Below are 23068 nucleotides of genomic sequence, written 5' to 3'. Positions count from 1 at the left end.
ATGTGATGCAAAAAAGTATGAATCATTATGAGTGAAACTCTATTCAATTTTCACTCCATTTTTAAGATCTCACAATATAGTAATCAAATACCGTATTTATTAAAAACCATATTTCAGTTGTTTGTACGCACTAATGCTACACCTAACGATTTGAGTTTTCTCAACACTGATTTTATTTTATTTTTATTTTTACTTAAAGACCAGTGTGATCGTACTCAATCCTCATTTTAAAGGAATAGGTGTAAACTGTAAAGTGCTACCTGTATTAGGATTCATCTTGAAGAATTTTCCATCGGACAAAAGGAAATATAATAGCTGTCCGTTCTTTCCAGAGTCCATGTCAATCGCTGTAATTTTGCCTATTACCCCTTGGGGAACAGGGCTCTCTTCGACTTTCAAAAACAACACATCATGCAAGAAGGTGGGGGAATTGTCATTCTCATCCCGGACATGAACAATGACCGCAGTGCTCACATTTTGCAACAATCCGTCCTCGGGGATCCAAGCAAACACTCTAAAATTATATGTTTGGGTGGATTCATAGTCGAGCTGTCGCCGCAAATAAATCCAGCCCGTGTAAGGGCGGATTCCAAACATGGCAGAGTCTACGCTGTGTTCCAGCGAGTACCTAAGCGGCGAGGCTGCAGGCTGGGGGCCAAGTGGGTGCGCCTGTGTTTGCAGTATTTGTGTCGTCAGTGAGAGAGACTCGCTGACTTCCACTTGATACACCAAGTGTTCGAAAGTCCAGGATGGGCTGGGTTCGCGTTTCTCGATAATGACCGTCAGCAGCAGCAGGGCTGCCCGAGGAGGCACGCCGTGGTCCTCCGCCCTGAGAGTCAGCGTGCGCTCCCGGGGCTCGCCTGCGCCCAGGCTGCCGTTGAGGAACAGCACCCCCAGGGCTCTGTCGATGGCAAAGACGCTCGGCTGAGGGCTGGCGATGGCGTACCGGATGAGTCCATTCCGCCCACTGTCTCTGTCTTCCGCACGTGCGAGGTACAAGGCTGTGCCAGGCGGCGTGGTCTGGGATATTCTAATCTCATCCGAGGTCCTGAGGAACGCTGGGTGGTTGTCGTTGACATCCAGGATAGTTATGTTGATCTCTGTGCTGCTGCAGGCTGGGGTGCTGCCGAGCTGCGCCTGCACCGTGAGCACAACCACGGGCTGCGTCTCGTAATCCAGGGGCCTCCGGGTGCGAATAGTGCCCAGCCACGGGTGAATGGAGAACTTCCCGCCCAGATCACCAGAAGAAATCCTGTAAAGGACTGGTTCTGAGGAGTCTGAAAAAGAGAGAGGGGGCAACCACTGCATGTCAAAAGGGTAGACCCAGTGGAAACTTAGAAATTGAAATATTAATACAATCATGCACTGCCTAATGACACTTCAGTCAGCGATGGACCACATATACTATGATGGTTCCACAAGATTCTGACACGTATCTTGTACCTTTTCAATGTTTACATACATAAATCCTCACCATTGGGGTACAACTGCCTACAGTATTAAGCATAGTAATATGCTGTGCAGGTTTGTAGCCTAGAAGCAATCGACTATAACATTTAGCCTAGGTGTCTGTTAGGCCACACCACCTAGGTTCATGTGAGTACACTCTGTGATGTCTGCACAATAACTAGATCTTCTAGTGAGGCATTTCTCAGAACATTTCCCATCGTTAAGAGGCGTGATTGTATATTCTCCATCTACAGAGACTGCTGTGCAATGTCTTACTTCCTCTGCTCTCCAAAGCCTGTTGAAAAGTGGACACATAGATTGAAGATTTTTTTGGTATATAAAAAGAAGGTCCAACGGGCAAAGAGAAAGCTACAGGTTTCACAATCTTTTTTCATTGTTCTTACATTAGATAAAAGGGAAAGATTTCAGAAAATAATTCAGATAGCTTTTTTATATATTTGAGGAAGTCAAGTTAAATTTATGTTGATGTTTCTCTATTATATCTGCCTATGAAGGGCAAATATTCTCCATAGAGATTGAAGGAAAGGAGAGAGGAAGGAACAGGAGGGACCAGGAAGAGGACAAGCTCCTTGAAGAGGTAATTCATTTCTAGGAGGTTCACACTTGTAGAGTATATCATTTATCCTGCAGAGGTTCCTCTACAAGTGTGAAAAAGTCACACACAGCTATTTGCTCTAGTACTACTTGGACTAGTAAGATTTTTTAAACGATTCAAATTGGTAGCATAAGGGAAATGTTTACTACTTTCTTTTAAGGAGACAGAATGACGCCCAGTTATCTGAAAAGTTGTTCAGTATATACTAAGTGGGGAAAGAAGCTCTATAACAACAAATACTGAAGGATGCATTTTTGTCAAAAACTTGTAAATTGTGTGTGTGTGTGTGTGTGTGTGTGTGTGTGTGTGTTTTGGTGAGCGGGTTATAGGAGACACATACTTTGTATATTGTAATCTGTATTGTTTTAAACATTCTTTAAAACATACCTATTATTTTTGTGATCAGAAAAAAATTGTGGGATGGACAGAAACAAATGGAAGAACAAAGAGCAAGCCACAGGTTGTATTATCTCCCCTGTTTTGACTTGCATGGAAAGAAGAAAAAAATTATTCAGGATTGCACAGGCTAGGAAAAACAAGAAATGTTCCAATAATGGACTTGCAGCAGCATAAGAAATAAGAACTTACTCAAGGGCTCTCTTGCTTTCACTGTTCCAACAGGACTATCTTCAGGCACGTCTTCATAAACTGTAAAAGTGTACTTAGGCTTTTCAAACTCAGCAGTCACCAGAGTTGTCTGGAAAATGTGTATGGTAACGTCGGCATTAATGAGAGCTGCGAGCCCACCACCGTCTTGAGCAGTGACCACCAGTGAAAGTGTAGTAGACTCCAAATGACTAAGAGGTGATGATAAATAAATAATTCCTGGGTAGGGAAAAGAAAGTATTGGTAAAACAGGTAACATGTAACAAATACTGATGAGCAATAGTAACACCTGGTTGATTAAGTGTACTGTGATGTTTGATTTTATATGTCAACCTAATTGGGGCACAGGATGTCCAGACATTTGATCAAACATTATTTTGAGTGCATCTGTAAGGGTGTTTCTGAATGAGATTAACATTTGAATCTGTAGACTGAATAAAGCAGATCATCCTCCCAATGTGGGCGGGTCTCATCCAATCAGTTGAAGGCCTGAATAGAACAAAAACACTGACTAAGAGAGAATGCCTTCTGCTCTCAATCTGGGGCCTGGGTTTTTCTCCAGCCTTCAGACTCAGAAACATTGACTCTTCCTAGGTCTAGAGCCTGCTGGTCTTTAGTCTCAAACTATACCATTGGCTCACCTGATTCTCAGGTCTTTAAACTGAGACTAGAGCGACACTGCCAGGCTCAGCTATGGCTCACCCTGTATATTTGGGACTTGGCAGCCTTCATCATCACGTGAGCCAATTCATTGTAATCAGTCTCTTCATACGTGTACACACACACATACATCCTGTTGGTTCTGTTCTCTGGAGATGAACTGATACATGTATTTACCAACCAAAGAACTTGAGCATATTTGTGAAACAATGTCCAAATTATGTTAGGTAAGCAATATTTTCCTAGAGCTAAAACATTAGACATTTTAGAAGTATATAAAGACATTAGAAAAATGTAAATTGTGGGGGTTTTTTTAGGCCTTACCATATCACCAGCCCAAGATGACAGAACAGAGTATATCCCATAGTCCAGTGTATTCTACTTCAGGCTAATGAGGGGTTGTAGGGTGATTATAACCTGCTTAAGTGCCAGAATCCCAAGTCTACAGGATGAAACTAAAATTTTATCTTCTGAGGTGTTTGACATTTGCCCTGAACTAGACCATGTACAGTAGCTCTCTTTTTCAACTGACTTCATTCCACCTTTGGTAGAGAGAAGATACAACACAATGGCTGGGTACAAGAAAACTTCAGCAAATGTAAAGACAATGGGGACAAGAGTGGCAAGTTAGACTTAGGTACGTAGAGTGTGTGAGAGGAGAAGGTATTTATGGTTAAGTCAGGAAGAGATTCAGTAATACTGACAAAATAAATTATTTAATATTATTAATACTACCACTTAGTATACTAGCATAAAAACATGAAAATAGATCTAATGCAATCAACTTAAGAAATGAACCTGTTAGTTTTATTTAATGAGAAAAATGTATGCAAACTTATTAAATGAATTTGCAAACAAATATGTATGGCTGACTTTTATGGAATCCATCATGTACCATGAGCCATAACAATCAATTAAATGAATAAATACTGCAGTCTTTACCAGTTTAAGAGAAGTTGGCAAAAACATCAGGAATATCAGTTTCTGGTCATAAAAAAGGTGACATCCATTTGATTTATTCCTTTTTTATATCAAAATCTGCCCTCTTGCAACTTTGATTTCTTGTTTTATTTTTATTAGAAATTTAATAAAATATTATTATTAACTGAAATCAAATATCTTGCCTGACCTGCTCTAAATACATCCTCATTTTCCTTTTTTCCCTAGCTTTATTGAGGTGTAACTAACAAATAAAATTATATATGTTTAAGGTGTACAATTTGACAATTTGTGATATATATATATATATTTCTATTTGTCTCTCTATATATACACATACATATGTAACCATTTTATTTAATGATTCCTTATCTAATATGATTTTAAGTCATTTCTCTCACAGTTCCTTTCTCCTAAACATGGTCCAAGTTGATCATCTCAATTTTGACCCCCGAAGTAAAAACACTTTGTTTCCAACTATTGCAAAGCAGAGTATAAAGACTCTTTATTAGAATACTATAAACTGCTAATATAACCGACTATTAGTACACCCGCGCTTAGTACCATTTTCACATTTGGTTTCAGACAGATTTGATGGTCCATCAAAGTACTCAGTACTTACCACAAAAAATTTACAAGTCAGATCTTTCCCATCTGTTATTGGTGCAGTTTTTAAAAAATATTGGTTTCTTATTAAAGTCTCTGATTGATTGAAAAAATAAAACTTGAATATACAAAAATGTGTACAGAAGAAAAGAAAAAGTCCCTCTATCCCAACCATCCCACTCTCCAGGTATATATTCTTCCAGGGCTACTACCTAATTCCAATTACAGAGAATTTTGAAAAGATTTTATGTTGACCCCTGATCATTATGACAATGAAAAACTTAATGTCCGCCTCGACACAACCTGGTCTTTCAGCATCCCGACTGACTCCTTCTGAACTATTTTTCTTTTGTGTTAGAATAGTGTTCTTGAAATCCAAATCTAGGCACATTGATGGCTCCCCACATTTTCAGGGTAAAGCTCAAATGCCTTATCTTAACATACCAAGCCATTCATAAATATGTCCTCGCCCTCTCTGCAACCCCATCTCATAGCTCTCTGTGCCATAGCTCTCTGTACAGTACCTTTTGCTCTAGGCAAAGTGAACAACTTGTAATTTCCAGAAAAGACCTTGCTGTCTTCTATCTGGATTGCTACATCCTCTTCCCAGAATAACTTCTTCATCTACTTTGACATAACAATTTCTAGTTATATGTTCTTTTATTAATTTTTTTTGAGGCAGAGTCTCTCTCTGTTACCCAGGCTGGAGTGCAATGGTGTGATCTTGGCTCACTGCAACCTCCACCTCCCAAGTTCAAGTGATTCTCCTGCCTCAGCCTTCTGAGCAGCTGGGGCTACAGGCAGCCACCACCACGCCTGGCTAATTTTTGCATTTTTAGTAGAGATGGGGCTTCATCATATTGGCCAGCCTTGTCTTGAACTCCTAACCTTGTGATCTGCCCACCTCAGACTCCCAAAGTGCTAGGATTATAGGTGTGAGCTACTGCTCCTGGCCTCTAGTCATATTTTAAAACATAGCTCAAGTCTCACGTGGTGCAGCTGGCCTGCTTTTACCCTCCACTTAGCTCTAGCTACCACTCTTCTATGACCCCACAGCAGCCTGGGTATATGTGCCTATTATAAACTTAACATGTTTTATTTAATTACCAGGCTATAATATTTTATATCAGTCCCTCATGTACCCATTAGTTTACTCAATGATTTATAAGCAAAGTTAAAAGACATTTTGAAAATATATAAACAACAATTTACTATACATAAGGAGAAGAGAGTTCTGTAAACAAAATGAAAAATAACTAAAAGATTAGCAGTGGATAAGGACAAGTAATTTAGATAAGAAAGAATAAAATGTTAATAAATATAATACTGCTCAAAATCACTAAAAATAATGAAAATGCAAAATTAAAACAACTACATCATTTTTACCTCTAATGTTTCCCTAAAATATTTAAGTGACAATACCCAGAGTTAATAACAGATTGCTATTTATGTACACTCTCCAAAACGCACTTTGGTGGTATTTATCAAAATTTTAATTGCTCACATTCAATAACTCAGAAATCCACCCCATATTTGTGTAAGTACACAGAAATAAATCAAGAGGATATCATTTGGAACACTGAAAATGACCTTAATATCCATCAAAAAAAGAATGAATAGGTCACTCCATTGTGGTGTATCAATACAATAAAATACTATGCAGCATCAAAAAAGAATGAAGTACATATACATGTTTTCATCTAGAAAGACCTTACATGCTACATTTTATGTGAAAAACAAGTTGCAAAAGTGAATCTACGTTATCAATTCATTGTACTTAAAAAAATAATGTCAGTACTACATGTATTAGCCAGGATTCTCCAGAAAAACAAACCAATGGTATCTGTCTATATATATACATATAGATATCTATAGATCTTATATCTCTCATATCTACATATAGAGATAGACAGACAGTAACAGATACATATAAAGTGAGACTTATGATAAGGAATTGGCGAAATCGTGAAGTCTGAGCAGTCCCATGTTCACCCATCTGCAAGCTGGAGACCTAGAAAAGCTGGTGGTATAGTTTGAAAGCCTGAGGGCATCAGTGGTATAGATTCTAGTCAGGGTCTGATGGCCTGAGAGGCTAGGAACACTAAGGGCAAGAGACTGATGTCTCTGCTCAAGCTGTTAGGTAAAGAGCAAATTCAACCTTCCTCCACATGTTTGCTCTTTTCAGGCCCTCAATAAATGATTATGCATTCTAGGGAAGGCCATCTGATTTACTCAGTTCACCAATTCAAATGAAAACCCACTCACAGAGACACCCAGGAACAGTGTTTAATCAGCTAACTGGTCATCTCGTGGACTATTCACGTTAACACATAAAATTAATAATCACATGAATAAACATTTTAAAATCATAGTGTATCTATTTCATGTAAAAGAAAAATTCATAAAATCCTGCTGAGAATATTTGATTACAGAACAATATGTAAAGTATACGTACAAGCACTAATACGTACACGATGTGTGTACACACAGAACTATGCATACTGAAAAACATGAAAGGATAGGAACTGTCGAGAGAAGTCATCTTTGTGTGTTGAGATAATTTTACTTCTTACATTGCTATAGTTTAAATATTTTAAATAATAATTATATGTTAACTTTGTAAATGAAAAATAAATATTTTAAAGATATTCAGAAAAAGAAGATATGTTTGGTTATTTATTTAACTATTTTTAGAACTATGAAGGAAACTTGTAAACTATAGTGAAAGCGTAGATTGGACATTAAAATGTGGGCCTTTAAAAATAATTGCAGGCCAGGCACAGTGGCTCACGCCTGTAATCCCAGCACTTTGGGAGGCTGAGGTGAGCGGATCATGAGGTCAAGAGACTGAGACCATCCTGGCCAACATGGTGAAACCCCATCTCCACTAAAAATACAAATATTAGTAAGGCATGGTGGCCCACACCTGTAGTCCCAGCCACTCGGGAGGCTGAGGCAGGAGAATCACTTGAACCCAGGAGGCGGAGATTACCGTGAGCTGAGATCTCACCATTGCACTCCAGCCTGGTGACAGAGCAAGACTCCATCTCAAAATAATAATAACAATGATTGCAGAGCATACTTCCTTAAAAATAGAATTTTTACTCTACAAAAGTTTTAAGGACAACTATCATGGAAAATTCAGAACCAGCACGTAAAGCTATTTAAGGGATTTATTTCCATTAAATTAGTCCCTGAGGTTAAAATAAAGATGCTCTGAAGAAACTGTCTATATAAAGCTGAACATGAAAAACACCGTTTCAAATCCTCAAATTACTAGTATGCCACAATAACACATGGCAAATTGCGAAGTCTAATAAAATTAGTATCTACACTGTATTCGCTCTGCTACTGTAAAGAATTCTCTCTGGTAGAACTGTTCGGTGTGTAATTATCACCCCCTCCAAATCCCTAAACTGGTATTTTTAATTGAGGCAGTTTAATAATAGGGTTTGAGGTTTCTGATGATTTGACGACAGGGAGCAAGAAGCAAGACATGACTTATTTTATCCTTGATACCACCTAGAACGTTAGTCCATGAAGCAAAATTAAGTTTCTTATTATCTTAACAAAATTTTACTGGTGAATGTTCATTTTATTTGCTATATTATGAGTTATCAAATACATTTGAAGGAAAGGTAAAAAGAAAATAAAGGTGATAAAGCATCATAAACAGAGAGTTATACAAATAGAATCTTTTCAAGAATCTTTACCCTTAAAGAATGCATACAAGCCAGTCAGTAACTAAGTGTAATGCCAACGAAGTCAGCAAACAGGAACTGTCAGATATAGGTGAGCAGGAGACAACAAAACTTAAAGTTGTATGTAAACAGGTAAACATTACACAAATGGGCTGGGCGCGGTGGCTCAAGCCTGTAATCCCAGCACTTTGGGAGGCCGAGGCGGGTGGATCACGAGGTCAAGAGATCGAGACCATCCTGGTCAAAATGGTGAAACCCCGTCTCTACTGCATGGGTAACAAGAGCAAAACTCCGTCTCAAAAAAAAAAAAAAATTACACAAATGTTAGCTATTATGAAGAGGGCTTAGCTTAAATAGGGCTTGCATATGGTAGCCACTCAAAAAAATGAATTTATGTGGGGGGTGGATCATGAAACTTACTTCTCAAAGGAAAGTGCCTTGTTAATAATTTTAAAAAATATTTACAAGTATTTCAAAACAGCACCATACAAGCACCTAACCATATAGGGTAAATCTCTGCAATCTCAGTTTTCCACTAGGTTTTAAAAAGAAAATGCTTGTTATCATGTTCCTCCATTTTCATTTAACAGAAGTCTTAGAAATAGAGACCATAACTCTAGGAGTGTCACGTTAAGATACATATACAGTATGTAAATACACTCATATATACATACACACACACACACACACACATACCCCTTATCTATCTATCTGTAATAACATTGATCTATCAAAAATTCCTGTGTAGTAATGGGATTATAAATACTGTGTGAACAAAAAACCTGTTCATCAATTGCTAGGCTTTAAGTAATTTTTCAATAACATCAGAAACTCCACTGTTTTCTGTGCACATCCACAGGCTAATCCCTTAAACCTACCATGGTTATACCTTAATCCCCCCGGTAATACCAGACAGAATCAGTTCCTGTCTGAAAGTGCTCAATTCTTGGGTTAATTAATTCCAGAAGCCCAAAAGTTTAGTCTTTTTAATTTTATTTATTTTTTATTAAATGAAAGCATTATATACAACTAAATATAACCATCAAAGGAAATAAACACAATTGGTAAATTCACTTGTCTTTGAACTTGAAGGGCTTTAGAGATACTGTGGGCTTTATTACAGTCCACTGCAATAAGGCCAATACTACAAAAAAGCGAGACACAGAATTTTTTGATTTTCCAGTGTATTAAAAAGTTATGTTCACACTATGTTGTAGCCTATTCAGTGTGCAATAACAGTATGTCTAAAGAAAACAATGTATATACCTTATCTTAAAAATACCTTATTGCTAAAAAAAATGCTAATGGTCATTTAAGGTTTTAGCAAGTGGTAATCTTTTTGCTGGTGGAGAGGCTTGCCTCAGTGTAGATGGGTGCTGACTGATCAGTGTGGTGCTTACTGAAGGTGGTGGTGGCTGTGGCAATTTCTTAAGACAGCCATGAAGGTTGCCCCTTTGATCGATTCTTCCTTTCACAAAATATTTTTTCTGTAGCATGCAATGCTGTTTGATAATAGTTTACCCACATTTGAATTTCTTTAAAATTGGAGCCAATCCTCTTAGGCCCTGCTGCTGATTTATCAACTAAGTTTATGGAATATTCTAAATCTTTTGTTGTCATTTCAACAATGTTCACAGTGTCTTCACCAGGAGTAGATTCCATCTCAAGAAACCATTTTCTTTGCTCATCCAAAGAAGCAATTCCTGATTAGTTCAACTGCTATTATGAGATTGCAGCAATTCAGTCACATCTTCAGACTCTACTCATAATTCTATGTCTCTTGCTATTTTTACCACTTCACTGAAGTGGTGATTCCCTCAAAGTCATCTATGAGGTTTGGAATCAACTTTTTCCAAACTCCTATGTGAACCTCCTTCCATGAATCACAAATGTTCTTAATGGCATCTAGAATGGTGCATCCTTTCCAGAAAGTTTTCAATTTATTTTACCCAGATCTATCAAAGGACTCACCATCTATGGAAGCTATAGCCTTAGGAAATGTATTTCTTAAATAAAACACCTGAAAGTCAAAATCACTCCTTGATCCGTGGATTGCAGAATGAAGAGGGGTGGGTTGGAGGCATTAAGAAAAAAACCTCTTTGTACATCTTCATCAGAGCTCTTGGGTAACCATGTGCATTGTCAGTGAGCAGTGATGATTTGAAAGAATTTTTTTCTGAATAATAGGTCTCAACAGTGGGTTTAAAATAGCTTTCTTATCATTTGTGTGTTCACTGAAAGGAAAAGTGTAGATTTTTCCTTTACATTCACAATTTGGATAACTGTGCAAGAGGCCTAGCTTTTGGCTTATGTGCCTTCTTTTGACATGCCTTCACCACAGCTTAATCATATCTCATATATAGGTTTTGATTTAAAAAGAGATGCCACTCTTCCTTTCACTCCAACATTTAGAGGCCGTTATAGGGTTATTAACTGCCAGATTTCAACATTGCTGTGTCTCAGGGATTGGGGCAGCCTGAGAAGAGCCAATGGGTGAAGCGACCAGAGCATACACGACATTTATCAGTTATGTTCACAGTCTTTCATGGACATGGTTTGTGGTATCCCCAAACAATTACAGTAGTAATATCAAAGATCACTGATCACAGATCACCATAATGGGTAAAATCATAATTAAAAAGTTGGAAATATTGTGAGGATTATCAAAATGTTATGCAGAGACACAAAGTGTCCCCATAATGCTAGTAAGTTTGTTTGAGGAGAGTTGCCACAAACCTTCAATTTGTAAAAAACACACTATCTGTGAAGCACAGTAAAGTGGGGTATGCCTGTAGAAATAGACCTGGCTTAGATCTGAGCATGGCTGCTAGGTCATTTACCAGCAAATATGGATATGTATACGTTCCATCACCTCCTTCATTTCTTGAATTATATTCAATATATTTGTTTTGGTCAGGGTCTAATCAGAGAAACTGAAACCATCCTAAGAATTTTAGAGGCCATTTAATTAAAGAAAGTGATTACACAAGTATGGGAAACCCAAAAGAATAAGAAGGGGATGATGAACAGTAACTGCAAGAAACTGTGACCTTCTCTAGGGTTGCAGAAACAGAAGGAAAAAGGCAGTGTTGCTACCTCTACCAAAAAGAGGAGGAGGGTGAGGTACGGTATGTCTTGGAGCTCCGAGGCAGCGCCACAGGGTTGGTGTCCACAGCTCTGAGGCATTTCTGTGCAGCTCAGACTCAGGTGTTTCAGAGGGTTAGTGCAGAGCTATGTTTAAGTCTTTAAAAGCAGTGCCCAGCAAGTACTCAGGTCACCATAGTGTGGCTGCTGTAACCCGAGAAGGCCTGGTGAGGGCAGTGCTCACTGCCCAAAAGGCCTTGCATGGCTGATAAAGGCTGATAGTGGCATTTCTGGGGAAAACGGTGCAGTTGGTGCCAAAGGACTTGGGAGGAATACTAAATAAAGAAGAAAGCATGCAAAGGCCCCTTCTCTTCTCCTCCTGGCTTCCAGTTTCCTGCCAGTACCTCCCAGATCTGAAAGCAGGTTATAACAGTATATTGGGGCATCAGTCCCCATCTGGCTGTGCCTTCTCCCAAGACGTCTAGGTCCCAGCTCTGCAGGGCCTCCTCACTAATGCTAAGTTTTGATGATGCCTAACGTTTAGCTTATTTCCCCCAGCCTAGGGGTGAAACTTGCTTCCATCATGTTAACCTCGGTGTTTCCTTTTTGCCTTTTCTGTCTTCAATTACCCACTTTACCAACTGTCTATACTAAAGTGTTTCTGTTAGTATAAATGTTATTGTTTCTGTTTTCCTAACTGGATGCTGACTGCTACTGATCTCACTGATCCCACTGGCTTAGCTTAGTTACCCTTAGACGAAATAATCACTGTGGCTTGAAGGGATGCGATATCTGACTGATGTCACCTTGTTCACATGTCAAGGTTCTCCAAGCAAATAAACAAGTGCTTGCTCTCCAGGCAAAAACTACAAGTCCTAATTATGTCACCCTTACAGAACAGGCTCTTGTTATTCTCTCTCAACTTCCCCATTGTTTCCTTCATGAAATTTATCACACTTGCAGTATTTTCTGTTTTCCTGCTTTTGTTTGTCCCCCTTCACAAGTTAAGGCCCCTGAGGGCAAGGACTGTGTCTGTCTTATTCACCATTACCAAACTAGGTCTGGCACAGTCCCAGGCTCAGAAAAGATGCTCAGTAATTATTTGTTGAATGAATTAACAAATGAGCAAACCAACCTGGAAAAGTCATAGCTTGAGATTAGGCAGAGTTCCACAAAGAAGAAAGAAGATATCTTAGCCAGTTTGGCTGCTATAGCAAAAGTACCATCGGCTGGGTGGTTCACACTTCTGGAGGCTGGGGAGCCCGAGATCATGGTACCAGCAGATCAGTGTCTGCTCAGGGCTGTCTCCTGATTTGCAGACAGCCATCTTCTTGTATCCTCACATGGCAGAGAAAGCAAGCTCTAGTTCTCTTCTTCACATAAGACCACTAATCCCATTGTGGGGCTCCACCCTTACAACGTCATCAAACATAATTAACTCCCAGAGACCCTATCTCCGAATTCAATCCCATGAGGGGTTAGAGTTTCAACATATGAATTTTGGAGGGGCACAAACATGTAGTCCATAGCAGAAGAGTAATGAGGTGTCAGAATTCCAGACCAAATATTTACATTAACAATTAACAATTGATAATGTAAATATTTGGTAACAATACTGTAACAATTTAGAGTGTGTGTTACCAAGGCAAGAACAGATCATAGAAGGGAAGAGATAGCCCCTACAAAGATGGTAGTCAACTTAGGTGGCAGTCATGATGTTAATCAATGAATTCCTCTAGGTCCTGATGTATTATATTTAAAAATCAGCCAACTCAGAGAAGGAAAAACACCCCACAACAACTTTGTCCCATGCAATGTAAAGTTTCAGTGGATAAGATCAATTTTGTGCCTTTCATAACAACATGTCCTTATTTAGTCAAAATATATAATTATTTTAATATATTATACATGAATCCTACCTAATTGCCAGTTTAATAAAGGAAGTTACCAGATCAAGTGCCTATGTAAGTAACCCTTCATGCTTAAAGTCAAATTCATGGGACCCTGAAAAGTCATTTATTGAGCTGCTTCTACTTAAGATCACAAAATCTGTCCCTGGCCAGTGGGAAACGATCTTATGTTCAAAAAACTATAGAAAAATAATTCATAACTCCTAGATAGCCATCAAAAACATCTACCCCATATTTAAGTCTACTCATTTGCATTTTAAACCCATAGTCCCCCTCTTGATGTGGAGTATTTAACAAGCTGCAAACTTTTTGTCAAAAAACTGGACATTCAAAATACAGATTTTTTAATGATAATGTCTGACTTCAGATTTGTATGTATCTAACTCTTGTGAACCTGCCTAGGATGATATATTAAAGATATGTCTGTGACAGAAGACCACTTTAATCAATGCGATATATTCAGAGGATATTATCATGATTTCGGTTTAAAATATGAAGTCTTCCTCCTGCATCAGTAGTGCAAAAACAAGGGTGTAAAGTTTGTGATGTTTTTAATCCTTGCCTTCAAATGCTATGAATGTTAGATTTCTGATTCTATATGCTAATTTTATGTTCTCAGTGCTAGGTTTATTTGGGAATGATTTTGATTAAACCTTAGCAGAACCAGACTTCCTACATAAACTTGGCATCCTAGATATTTTCCATATGAGTAAATGCTTCTTAAAAGCAAGGCAATAAATCTATGATTTAGAGTTGATGGAGTAAGAAAGGAGCATGGAGTCCGATTTTTGGCATCAGATACAGCTGGTTCAAATCCTGGTTCTATCAATCCCTAGTTTGATCTTGGGCAGTTTCTTAAATGCCCTGTGCTTCTGCTTATCACTTTAACCAGACTGAAGAATCAGACTAATATCATTTACCATGCAGAACTGCTGAGAGAATAAAACTACATCATATATATAAGCAAAGTACTTAGCGTAGCGTCTCACAAACACTGACTCCTTAATACAATACTAGTTCCCTTCCTTCTCTCCTAAAGACTACAAAGTAAGTTAGATGGGTAATTCCATGTACCAATAAATCATCAATAATTAATGATTTAAAATATTTTTGGGAAAGGGAAAGTAAAAGGAACTGGAGTAGCATCAATATTTCACTGCAAAGCACGCATAGGAAGTCTACTAGAAGAGCTGACCAGTGGCCCGTCTGTCCTGGCAGCCTGCCACCAAGGAGCTTTCTGGAGGAGGCTGTAATGACACTCCTTATTTCAACATGTCCAGCCCCTCTACTTAAATGGTACAGATTTCTGGTCCATAGATTTATATAAACCAGTCCTGTATGGACGGATGTATATTTTCCATTTGTCTCACTACTGTACAAGGCAGACTCACTACTGTAGATTTGTCTCACTACTGTAGATGGCAGACTCTTATAAGTTTGCATGTGTTCCCCTAAGTTAATATTTCAAAATCTTTTCAATAAATCTTCCTGGTTTTATAAAGGAAAAACCTGCATCCTGATACGGACACAGGTTGGCAACGTGGACATAGGCTGATAGTCGCTTTTGGGGAGGCCCAAATACCTTTCCAGTGGACACAGATGGGAGACCAGAAGCTTAGCTATTATTCTCTCTCACTTTGTCATTTGAAACACTGATAATTTGAGAGAATCAACTCTGAACACCACTGTTGACACCAACCCACCATCACCAACAGAGATAACAGTGATTTAAATATTCAGTTTAAAGGAAATCACTTACTTAAAGTAAAAACAAAAACCCTTGAAGACCTAGACCTGAGTGGTCCTTACAGTTGAAGGAGTGCCATATAAAGGTCATTAATTTGGCAATAATTGAGAAAAGAAGCAAGTAGTACTTCAAGATAGCATAATTTTTAAAAGGTAATATAGGAAGTTGGATAATGTCTCACCAAATTTACGTCTACTTAGAACCTCAGGATATGACCTTATTTCAAAAAGGGTCTTTGTAGATACAATTAGCTAAGGATCTCAAAAGGAAATCATCCTAGTTTAAATGTGCCCTAAATCCAATGACTGGTGTCCATACACAAGGAAGGACACAAGAAGACACAGAAAAGAAAGCCATAATTACCTGGCAGGAGAGATACCATGATCACGAAAAGAAAACCATGCAAAAATGGATACAGGGATGAGAGTTACACTGCCATAGCCAAGGAGTGTCAAAGATCACCAACAAACACCAGAAGCTAAGGGAGTCTCCAGAAGGAACTAATCTTGTTAAGACCTTGATTTTAGACTTCTGGCCTCCAAAACTGTAGAGAATAAGATTCTGCTGTTTAAGGCACTGAGTGTGGTGCTTTGTTACAGCAATTCTAAGACAAGAACACCAGCGGCAGGCATACGGTAAGTTTGGGAACTCTGAAGCCAGACTGCCTCAGTTCACAATTTGGTTGTCACTTCCTCACCGTGTTTATGAACTGCTTATCTCTTTTGGATTCATTTGCTCATTTGTGAAATGGAGATAAAAATAGTTCCTACATCAAAGGTTTGGCATGACAGTGAAGGCAGTTAATGCTCAAATGTTGACAAAAGACAAAATGACAACAAATTTAGTTTAAAGATCTTAATTGGCTTTTATTTGTAATTCTAGAATTGAGCAGCACCTCATTTTTTTCCCATTTATTTATTTTATTGCATTTTAAGTTTTGGGGTACATGTGAAGAACATGCAAGATTATTGCATAGGTACACACGTGGCAGTGTGATTTGCTGCCTTCCTCCCCATCACCTACATCTGGCATCTCTCCCCTTGCTATCTCTCCCCAGCTCTCCACCCCCCACCACCCCTCCCCTATTTCCCCCCAACTGACCCCAGTGTGTAGTGCTCCCCTCCCTGTGTCCATGTGTTCTCATTGTTCAACACCCGCCTATGAGTGAGAACATGCGGTGTTTGATCTTCGAGCATCACCTCATTTTATAACATAGAATGTGTTCCAATGAGCTGAGTAGAAGTGGCTGGCTTTATAGACAGAAAAGCAAAGCAGAAACAGGGAACGCATAGTAGGCTGGTCGTTTCACAGCTGCTTTCCTGGTAAATGTGAAAACAGACAGGACTTTCTTATCCTGCCAGCTAAAATTGGCTCATTTGGGGACTTGGCTATTTATTATCCCTCTCTCTCCTGATTTCTTGGAAGGTCAAATAAACAATTTCATTTCAGCTCAGTGGCATGAAACTTGAGCATGAGTGACTCCATTTTGGTCTGGTCTGTTGGGCCTAGGGCTCCGTTCAAACCAACAGCTTTCTATAAATTTTATTTAACAACACCCATTGTGATTTACAGGCTGTGTCTCTATGTCTCTGTGTCTTCAAAAGCATATTATTTCTGCCTTCTCCTTACTTCTTGGGAAGATTTGTGACATGGATATGAACTAATATTTTTATAAACATGGTAAATATGACTAAGCCTGTGTTTCTATTACTACCATCCTTTCATGTCTACATAGGGGACAACAACGAAGGGAAATTGCAGCCTTTATGGTAAAACTCAGGCATTTTTTTGGGTGACAGTTGTAACCAAAAACTGATTCACATGACATGTATTTCAATGTGTTGCTATGATTACCTTAAGAAAATAACAGATAGTGGATGAATACTATTCAAGTAATAAACCAGAGGCTTTATTTTGGAGTTTTAGAAAAATAAAAGTTACAAAATGCATAGCTAATTCCAGAAACAAAATTTTTGTGGAAAGATGATAAATAAAAATGCCTTCTACTTCCTTTAGTTTCATTCCACAGTCTTGATTCTGTCTCAGAGTTTGGAATCTACTCATTTGAAGTTTTCTATTTTAATAAGGTGAACAGACCCTGGCTGCTCCACCTACTGATGTTACTTGATAGAAATCAGGAAACTTCGCTTGGCATCTGCTTCTTCATAGGAAACACAGGGAAACACATAGGCTCAACCTTAAAAGCTCTGAGGAACTCAGCTGATAGGACAAGAAAGAACTATAGCATGTGCACATGGCGACTATTCAATAACTTTCTGAAAAAGTTGTTCTTCTCTCTAAGATATTTTACCCTGAATTTCTTTGATTTTAATTACCTTAACATGAAAGATCTCATCACATTCAACAACTTAGATTATACACTTAACAACTAGCACCAAAAACAAACAAATCATTGGAAAACATCTCTCCAGAAAGCACTGCGTAATTAAAGCACAATCTGTGAACATCTATCGTTTTTGTTTTCAACTTGAAGGTGAAATTGTACATCTATGCTTTGCCACTTGACTACTTTCTGAGGTTGATTTGAGTCATGTGCACACACTGGTTCCCAGACACGCGAAACAAAAGCAAGACTTTGGCTTACAGTGACATTGCTTCGGTAAGGGTAATGCTAAATACCTGCTACTTGGTATCTTCTAAATCTTAGATATTTGTTTTTATTCTAAAGCCAACCTATGTGTCCACAACTGCACAGCAACAATTTGTACATCTATATATAAGTAAAATTCAGAACTTTAGAAAAAGGTATGGAATTTTGTAATTGTGATTTTCAGGTGACACCATTTTTTTTTTTTTACTATCAATCTCATCACGAAAGGTATAATCACATGTGTTTTGTATATTGGAAAGTAAATTTATCAATATTAACTTTAGGTAGAAAATGTCAGAAAATCCTTTTAATATTATTTTTGACCTTTATTTTCACCAAAAGTAATAGGTTAATGTCTGTTAAAAATATGAGCTTTACAAAAGTGCAAAGTTTCAAAAATTATCTGAGAAGTCAGACCTCAGGAAAAATGCAGAAAAAGAAGGCATGGACAGAAGTTCAAGAAGTGGGACACCCATTGGCCATGCCTTCAGGAGGTTCTTTTTCGGGTTTACTGACATAAAAGCTACATTAAGGAAACTGTCTTCTAGTGATGAAAATGGCAATGGCATTTTAGACAATGGCACTTGTGATGGGTTTGTCTTGTATTTAGACAATGGCACTTGTGATGGGTTTGTCTTATGTTCAGTATGACCAACAAGAAACAGAAGGATTTGGGAAATGGTGGACATCAGGGGAAACAAAAGGGCAACTGAGGGAAAAGCTTTTAAGTGACTCCAATAAAGTATGTACCAAAAGGTGGTCCTCTTGTCGGGAAATGCTAATAAGTGATTACACCACAGGTTCTCAATGGGAGTGTAAAGAGGAGGGGTGTGGGTAAAATTTGGAGGGTGTTATAGTCTGGAAAGCATATTCATATATAGGCTATTTTTATAATACAGTTAAAAATTACAGAATTAATGCCACTGCAACAAAAAATTACAAAAATATTTAGAGTGGTATAAATACTGAAAATAGAAATCTGTAAATGATATAGGTTTAGCAGATTGAAAAATACTGCCTTCACAAACAGTTCCTTCTGAAAAGATGCTTTCTTATTTATACAATAGTTTTTAGCTATTTTCAATATATTTAACCTCCAAATCAGTGGTCCCCAATCTTTTTGGCACCAGGGACCAGTTTCATGGAAGACAATTTTTCCGCAGAACAGGGGTGGCGGGGGAATGGCTGCAGGATAAAAGTGGTCCACCGCAGCTCATCAGGCATTAGTTAGATTCTCATAAGGAGCACGAAACCTGGATCTCCTGCATGCATAGTTCATAATAGGGTTAGTGCTCCTCTAAGAATCTAATGCTGGCTGGGCGCGGTGGCCCATTCCTGTAATTTCAGCACTTTGGGAGGCCCAGGCTGGTGGATCACAACGTCAGGAAATTAAGACTATCCTGGCCAACATGGTGAAACCCTGTCTCTACTAAAATACAAAAAATTAGCCAGGCATGGTGGCATGCGCCTGTAGTCCTAGCTACGCAGGAGGCTGAGGCAGGGGAATCGCTTGAATCTGGGAGGCGGAGGCTGCAGTAAGCCGAGATCGCGCCACCGCACCCCAGCATGGCAACAGAGCAAGACTCTGTCTCAAAAAAAAGAAAAGAATCTAACACTGCCACTGATCTGACAGCAGGTAGAGCTCTGGCGGTAAGGCTCATTTACCTCCCACTGTGTGGCCTGGTTCCTAACAGGCCACAGAGCAGTACCAGTCAGTGACCCAGGGGTTGGGAAGCCCTGCTCTAAATGAAGTCACTGATTCCTTTTAGGTATTTCCCTATTTCTATGAATTATGCATATTAGGCAATTAATCAGTTATATCTAGGTACTTCCAACTTTCCCAGTACAGCATGAACTAATGCTACACACACACAGACACATGCACACACACAGAGAGACTTGCACACACACAAATTGTGAAGGACCCCATGTTTGTCCAGCAATGAAAGGCTTATTAGTATTATGTTTTATTAACTTTTTATTTTCTATATGGACTTTCAAGTATTTCTAGTTCCCCACTAGTGCCACTGCCCCACAAGTCACTCCAACCTACCAGACTAAATATGGGTGCTTCTCTAAACCAATAAGGCTGAGATAGTAAGAAGCAACAGCTTGCTTTATCCTCACCCTCTGACAAGCTCAGCCTTCTGAGAAGAGATGAGTAGCCATCCCCTCCAATCACAAAAGGTGTCGAATCTGGAATCTAGTTGCCCTTTCAGAAAAGTCAAGTGTCCAGATAAAGACTGCCTTACCTGTCTTCTTTGTAAATGCTCCCAATTTCTGGTAAATGCAGAGGTTCCTTTTGGGCCTCTTTCATGACCCTCAGGTAATATTGGTAAAATGAAGTATAAAATAAGACAAACACAGACAGATAATTTCCATCTCACAGACCATCGCTGAAAAGATTACTAAAGGAAAGTTTTGTTTCCTAGCACTAGGGGCTCTGACTAACCTTCCTCCTGAAATCAAGTACTCCATAAAATATAAAAATACATCACCTTAAATGCCTCAATAAACTGATAATAAAGAAGGCAAAAAGTTTAAGTTATGTCAGAAACTTAGAAGATAAGCAGCATACTGGATTTGGCTTTTGCCCTCAGGGCATTTGTGAAATCCTAGTGACCTTGAACTTTCCTTTTACTGACCTTGTGGAACTCATGGGGAGCAGAAGACAAGACCAAAGCCGTTTGTGGGTAAGTACAGACTGGGGATGGAGAATCTCAGAAGACTTTGTCCAATAAAGTTAGTTCCATGCAGGTTTCAGTTTAAGGATGAACTAGAAATAAGTTCTTGTACCCCCAGTAGATTGCAAATAAAATTGTCTGGCTTGAAATTCAGTGATAAATAAGAGGTGGTAGATTTTCCTTTGAGAATTCCTAACTATTAACCAGCATTCACATCAGTTTTCAGTTTGAACTCATAATACAGGATGATGCAAAAAATTTCAAGCCAAGAATTTAGTTTAAAACGGTAGGAAGTAGTATTTCCCTAGGACACTCGGGCAAAAGAAACACGAACACCTAAATACCTTCCAAAGAAACCCACCTTCATCTCAGGATTCAAAGAATTCTCTCAGATAAAGACCCAAGCCCATAATTTAAAAAAAAATCACACACAAAATGAAGAAATATGACAGCATGAGACCAAGGACCAATGGCAGATTTAAAAGGGGAAAGACTTCAGAAAATACAGACAGACAATATGGTCTAGTTAAAAGACAAACATTATCAGAGTGGATTTCAAAATAAATCCAATCATGTGTTGTGTATAAAAAGCAAACTTGAAACAAAAGAATATAGACAGGGTGAAAGTGAAAGACATAGAACTGGGTGTCATCTCCGCCCTCATATTCCCTGACTCCTATCATCTATCAGACCCGTGATGACCCCTCGCTCCTTGTCTCTTTCCTTTGGTTATGTTACTGTTTTCTTTTTTGCCTTCCCTAACAATCCCTTGGACTTTCCCAGAGGTCCTTCTTCCTCCTCATACTTCTTTCATTTGTTTATTTATTTATTTTTGAGATGGAGTCTCGCTCTGTTGTCAGGCTGGAGTGCAGTGGCGCGATCTCGGCTCGCTGCAACCTCCACCTCCAGGCTCAAGTGATTCTCTTGCCTAAGCCTCTCAAGTAGCTAGGATTACAGGTGTGCGCCACCACGTCTGGCTAATGTTTTTTTTTTTTTTTTTTTGTATTTTACTAGAGATGGAGTTTTACCATGTTGGCATGTTGGCCCAGATGGTCTCGATCTCCTGACCTCGTGATCCACCTGCCTCGGCCTCCCAAAGTGCTGGGATTACAAGCACGAGCCACCGCACCTGGGCCTCTCCCTCAGACTTCTAAGCATTCCTGTAGCAAACTACTACGCTCTTTCTTCTATTCCCTAGAGGGTCTCAAACAGTGTCCCCTGACTACTTGCAATAAAATCATTTTGGCTACTTGTAAAAACAGAATTTCCTGGGCTATTACACAGACATCTGATTCCTACATTTGGGAAAGGATCTAGGAATTGCATTTTTAACAAGCTCTGCCAGTAATTATTACATATTCTAAAGTTTGAAGACCATTTTTTAAATTGTTGTTTTAATTTTTCAGAAAGGATCTCACTCTGTCACCCAGGCTGGAGTTCAGTGGTGCAATCTCAGCTCACTGCAGCCTCTGCCTCCTGGGCTCAAGCAATCCTCCCACCTCAGCCTCCAGAGTAGCTGGGACTACAGGCATGTGCCACCACTCCTGGCTAATGTTTGTATTTTTAATGGAGACAGGATTTCACCATGTTGCCCAGGCTGGCCTCAAATTCCTGGGCTCAAGCCATCCGCCCACCTCACCTCCGAAAGTGCTGGGATAACAGGTATAAGCACTGCTCCTGGCTTGAAGACAATTTTTATGTACTCTTTCCTTCAAACTATTTATGTTTTCATGGATTTAACAGTGATTAATACTTTATTTTGTTATTTTCCCCTGTCCTCTGATTTAAGTTACAGTCAGTACTTTAGGCGGCACTTCTCCTAAGGCATTCGTCAACTTGATGTCTATTGGACCGTCAGTCATCTTAGTTAAAATTATCAAATTATGTATGACTCATCCTTACATTAATAAATCCAATTAGTTACAACTCATGTTCTTTTCTTCTAAAATATCCTTAAGTTCCTTTTGCTCTGTCTTTATTGCTATCTCTTTAGTACAACCCTCGTTACTTTATGCCTGGGTTTTATAATTAGTTTTTCTATTCAAATGTTCTAGTTCTACAATCCATCTAAGACACTGCTGCCAGAATAATTTTCCTTAAATATCACTTTCACCATATCACACCAAGGCTAAATATCCTTACATCATCCCTTAATTCCAGTAATAATCAAATTTAAACATATCTGTCATGCTTTTGAACTCCTTCAGAATCCACCCCACTCAGTGTGGCTCCCATAATCCAGCAGCTCCTACTCTTTCCGTCAGGCATGCTACTCTCCTGCTGTCATGAATGCATGCAGCAAGAATGATGACAAAGCACAGCTCATGCAGGCAATCACAGAATGACTATTTTGTGCAGCTAGCTGTTTTTCCCCTACTCCTAAGTGAAAATTTAGGAAGCTCCTGTGTCTTTACAGCTGTGATCAACCAATTAAAATTCTTAGTTATTTTCAATG

At 38.8% G+C, this 23068-nt stretch overlaps 1 protein-coding gene across 1 annotated transcript in view; it reads right to left on the bottom strand.

Moving 5' to 3' along the window:
* Positions 1-23068, bottom strand: part of DCHS2 (dachsous cadherin-related 2) — a 272685-nt gene that overhangs the window by 110457 nt on the left and 139160 nt on the right. The window contains exons 4-5 of the mRNA XM_032248619.1: positions 2654-2890; positions 261-1277 (exon numbers count right to left, since the gene is read on the bottom strand). Coding sequence (XP_032104510.1) covers positions 261-1277; positions 2654-2890 — 1254 coding nt within the window. The remainder of the gene's footprint in view (positions 1-260; positions 1278-2653; positions 2891-23068) is intronic.

This window comes from Sapajus apella, unplaced genomic scaffold (genome assembly GCF_009761245.1).
Source record: "Sapajus apella isolate SASKATOON/1434 unplaced genomic scaffold, GSC_monkey_1.0 scaffold67, whole genome shotgun sequence".
Taxonomy (NCBI): domain Eukaryota; kingdom Metazoa; phylum Chordata; class Mammalia; order Primates; family Cebidae; genus Sapajus; species Sapajus apella.
The sequence above is the reverse complement of the archived record's forward strand: the minus strand, read 5'-3'. Positions and strand labels throughout refer to the sequence as shown.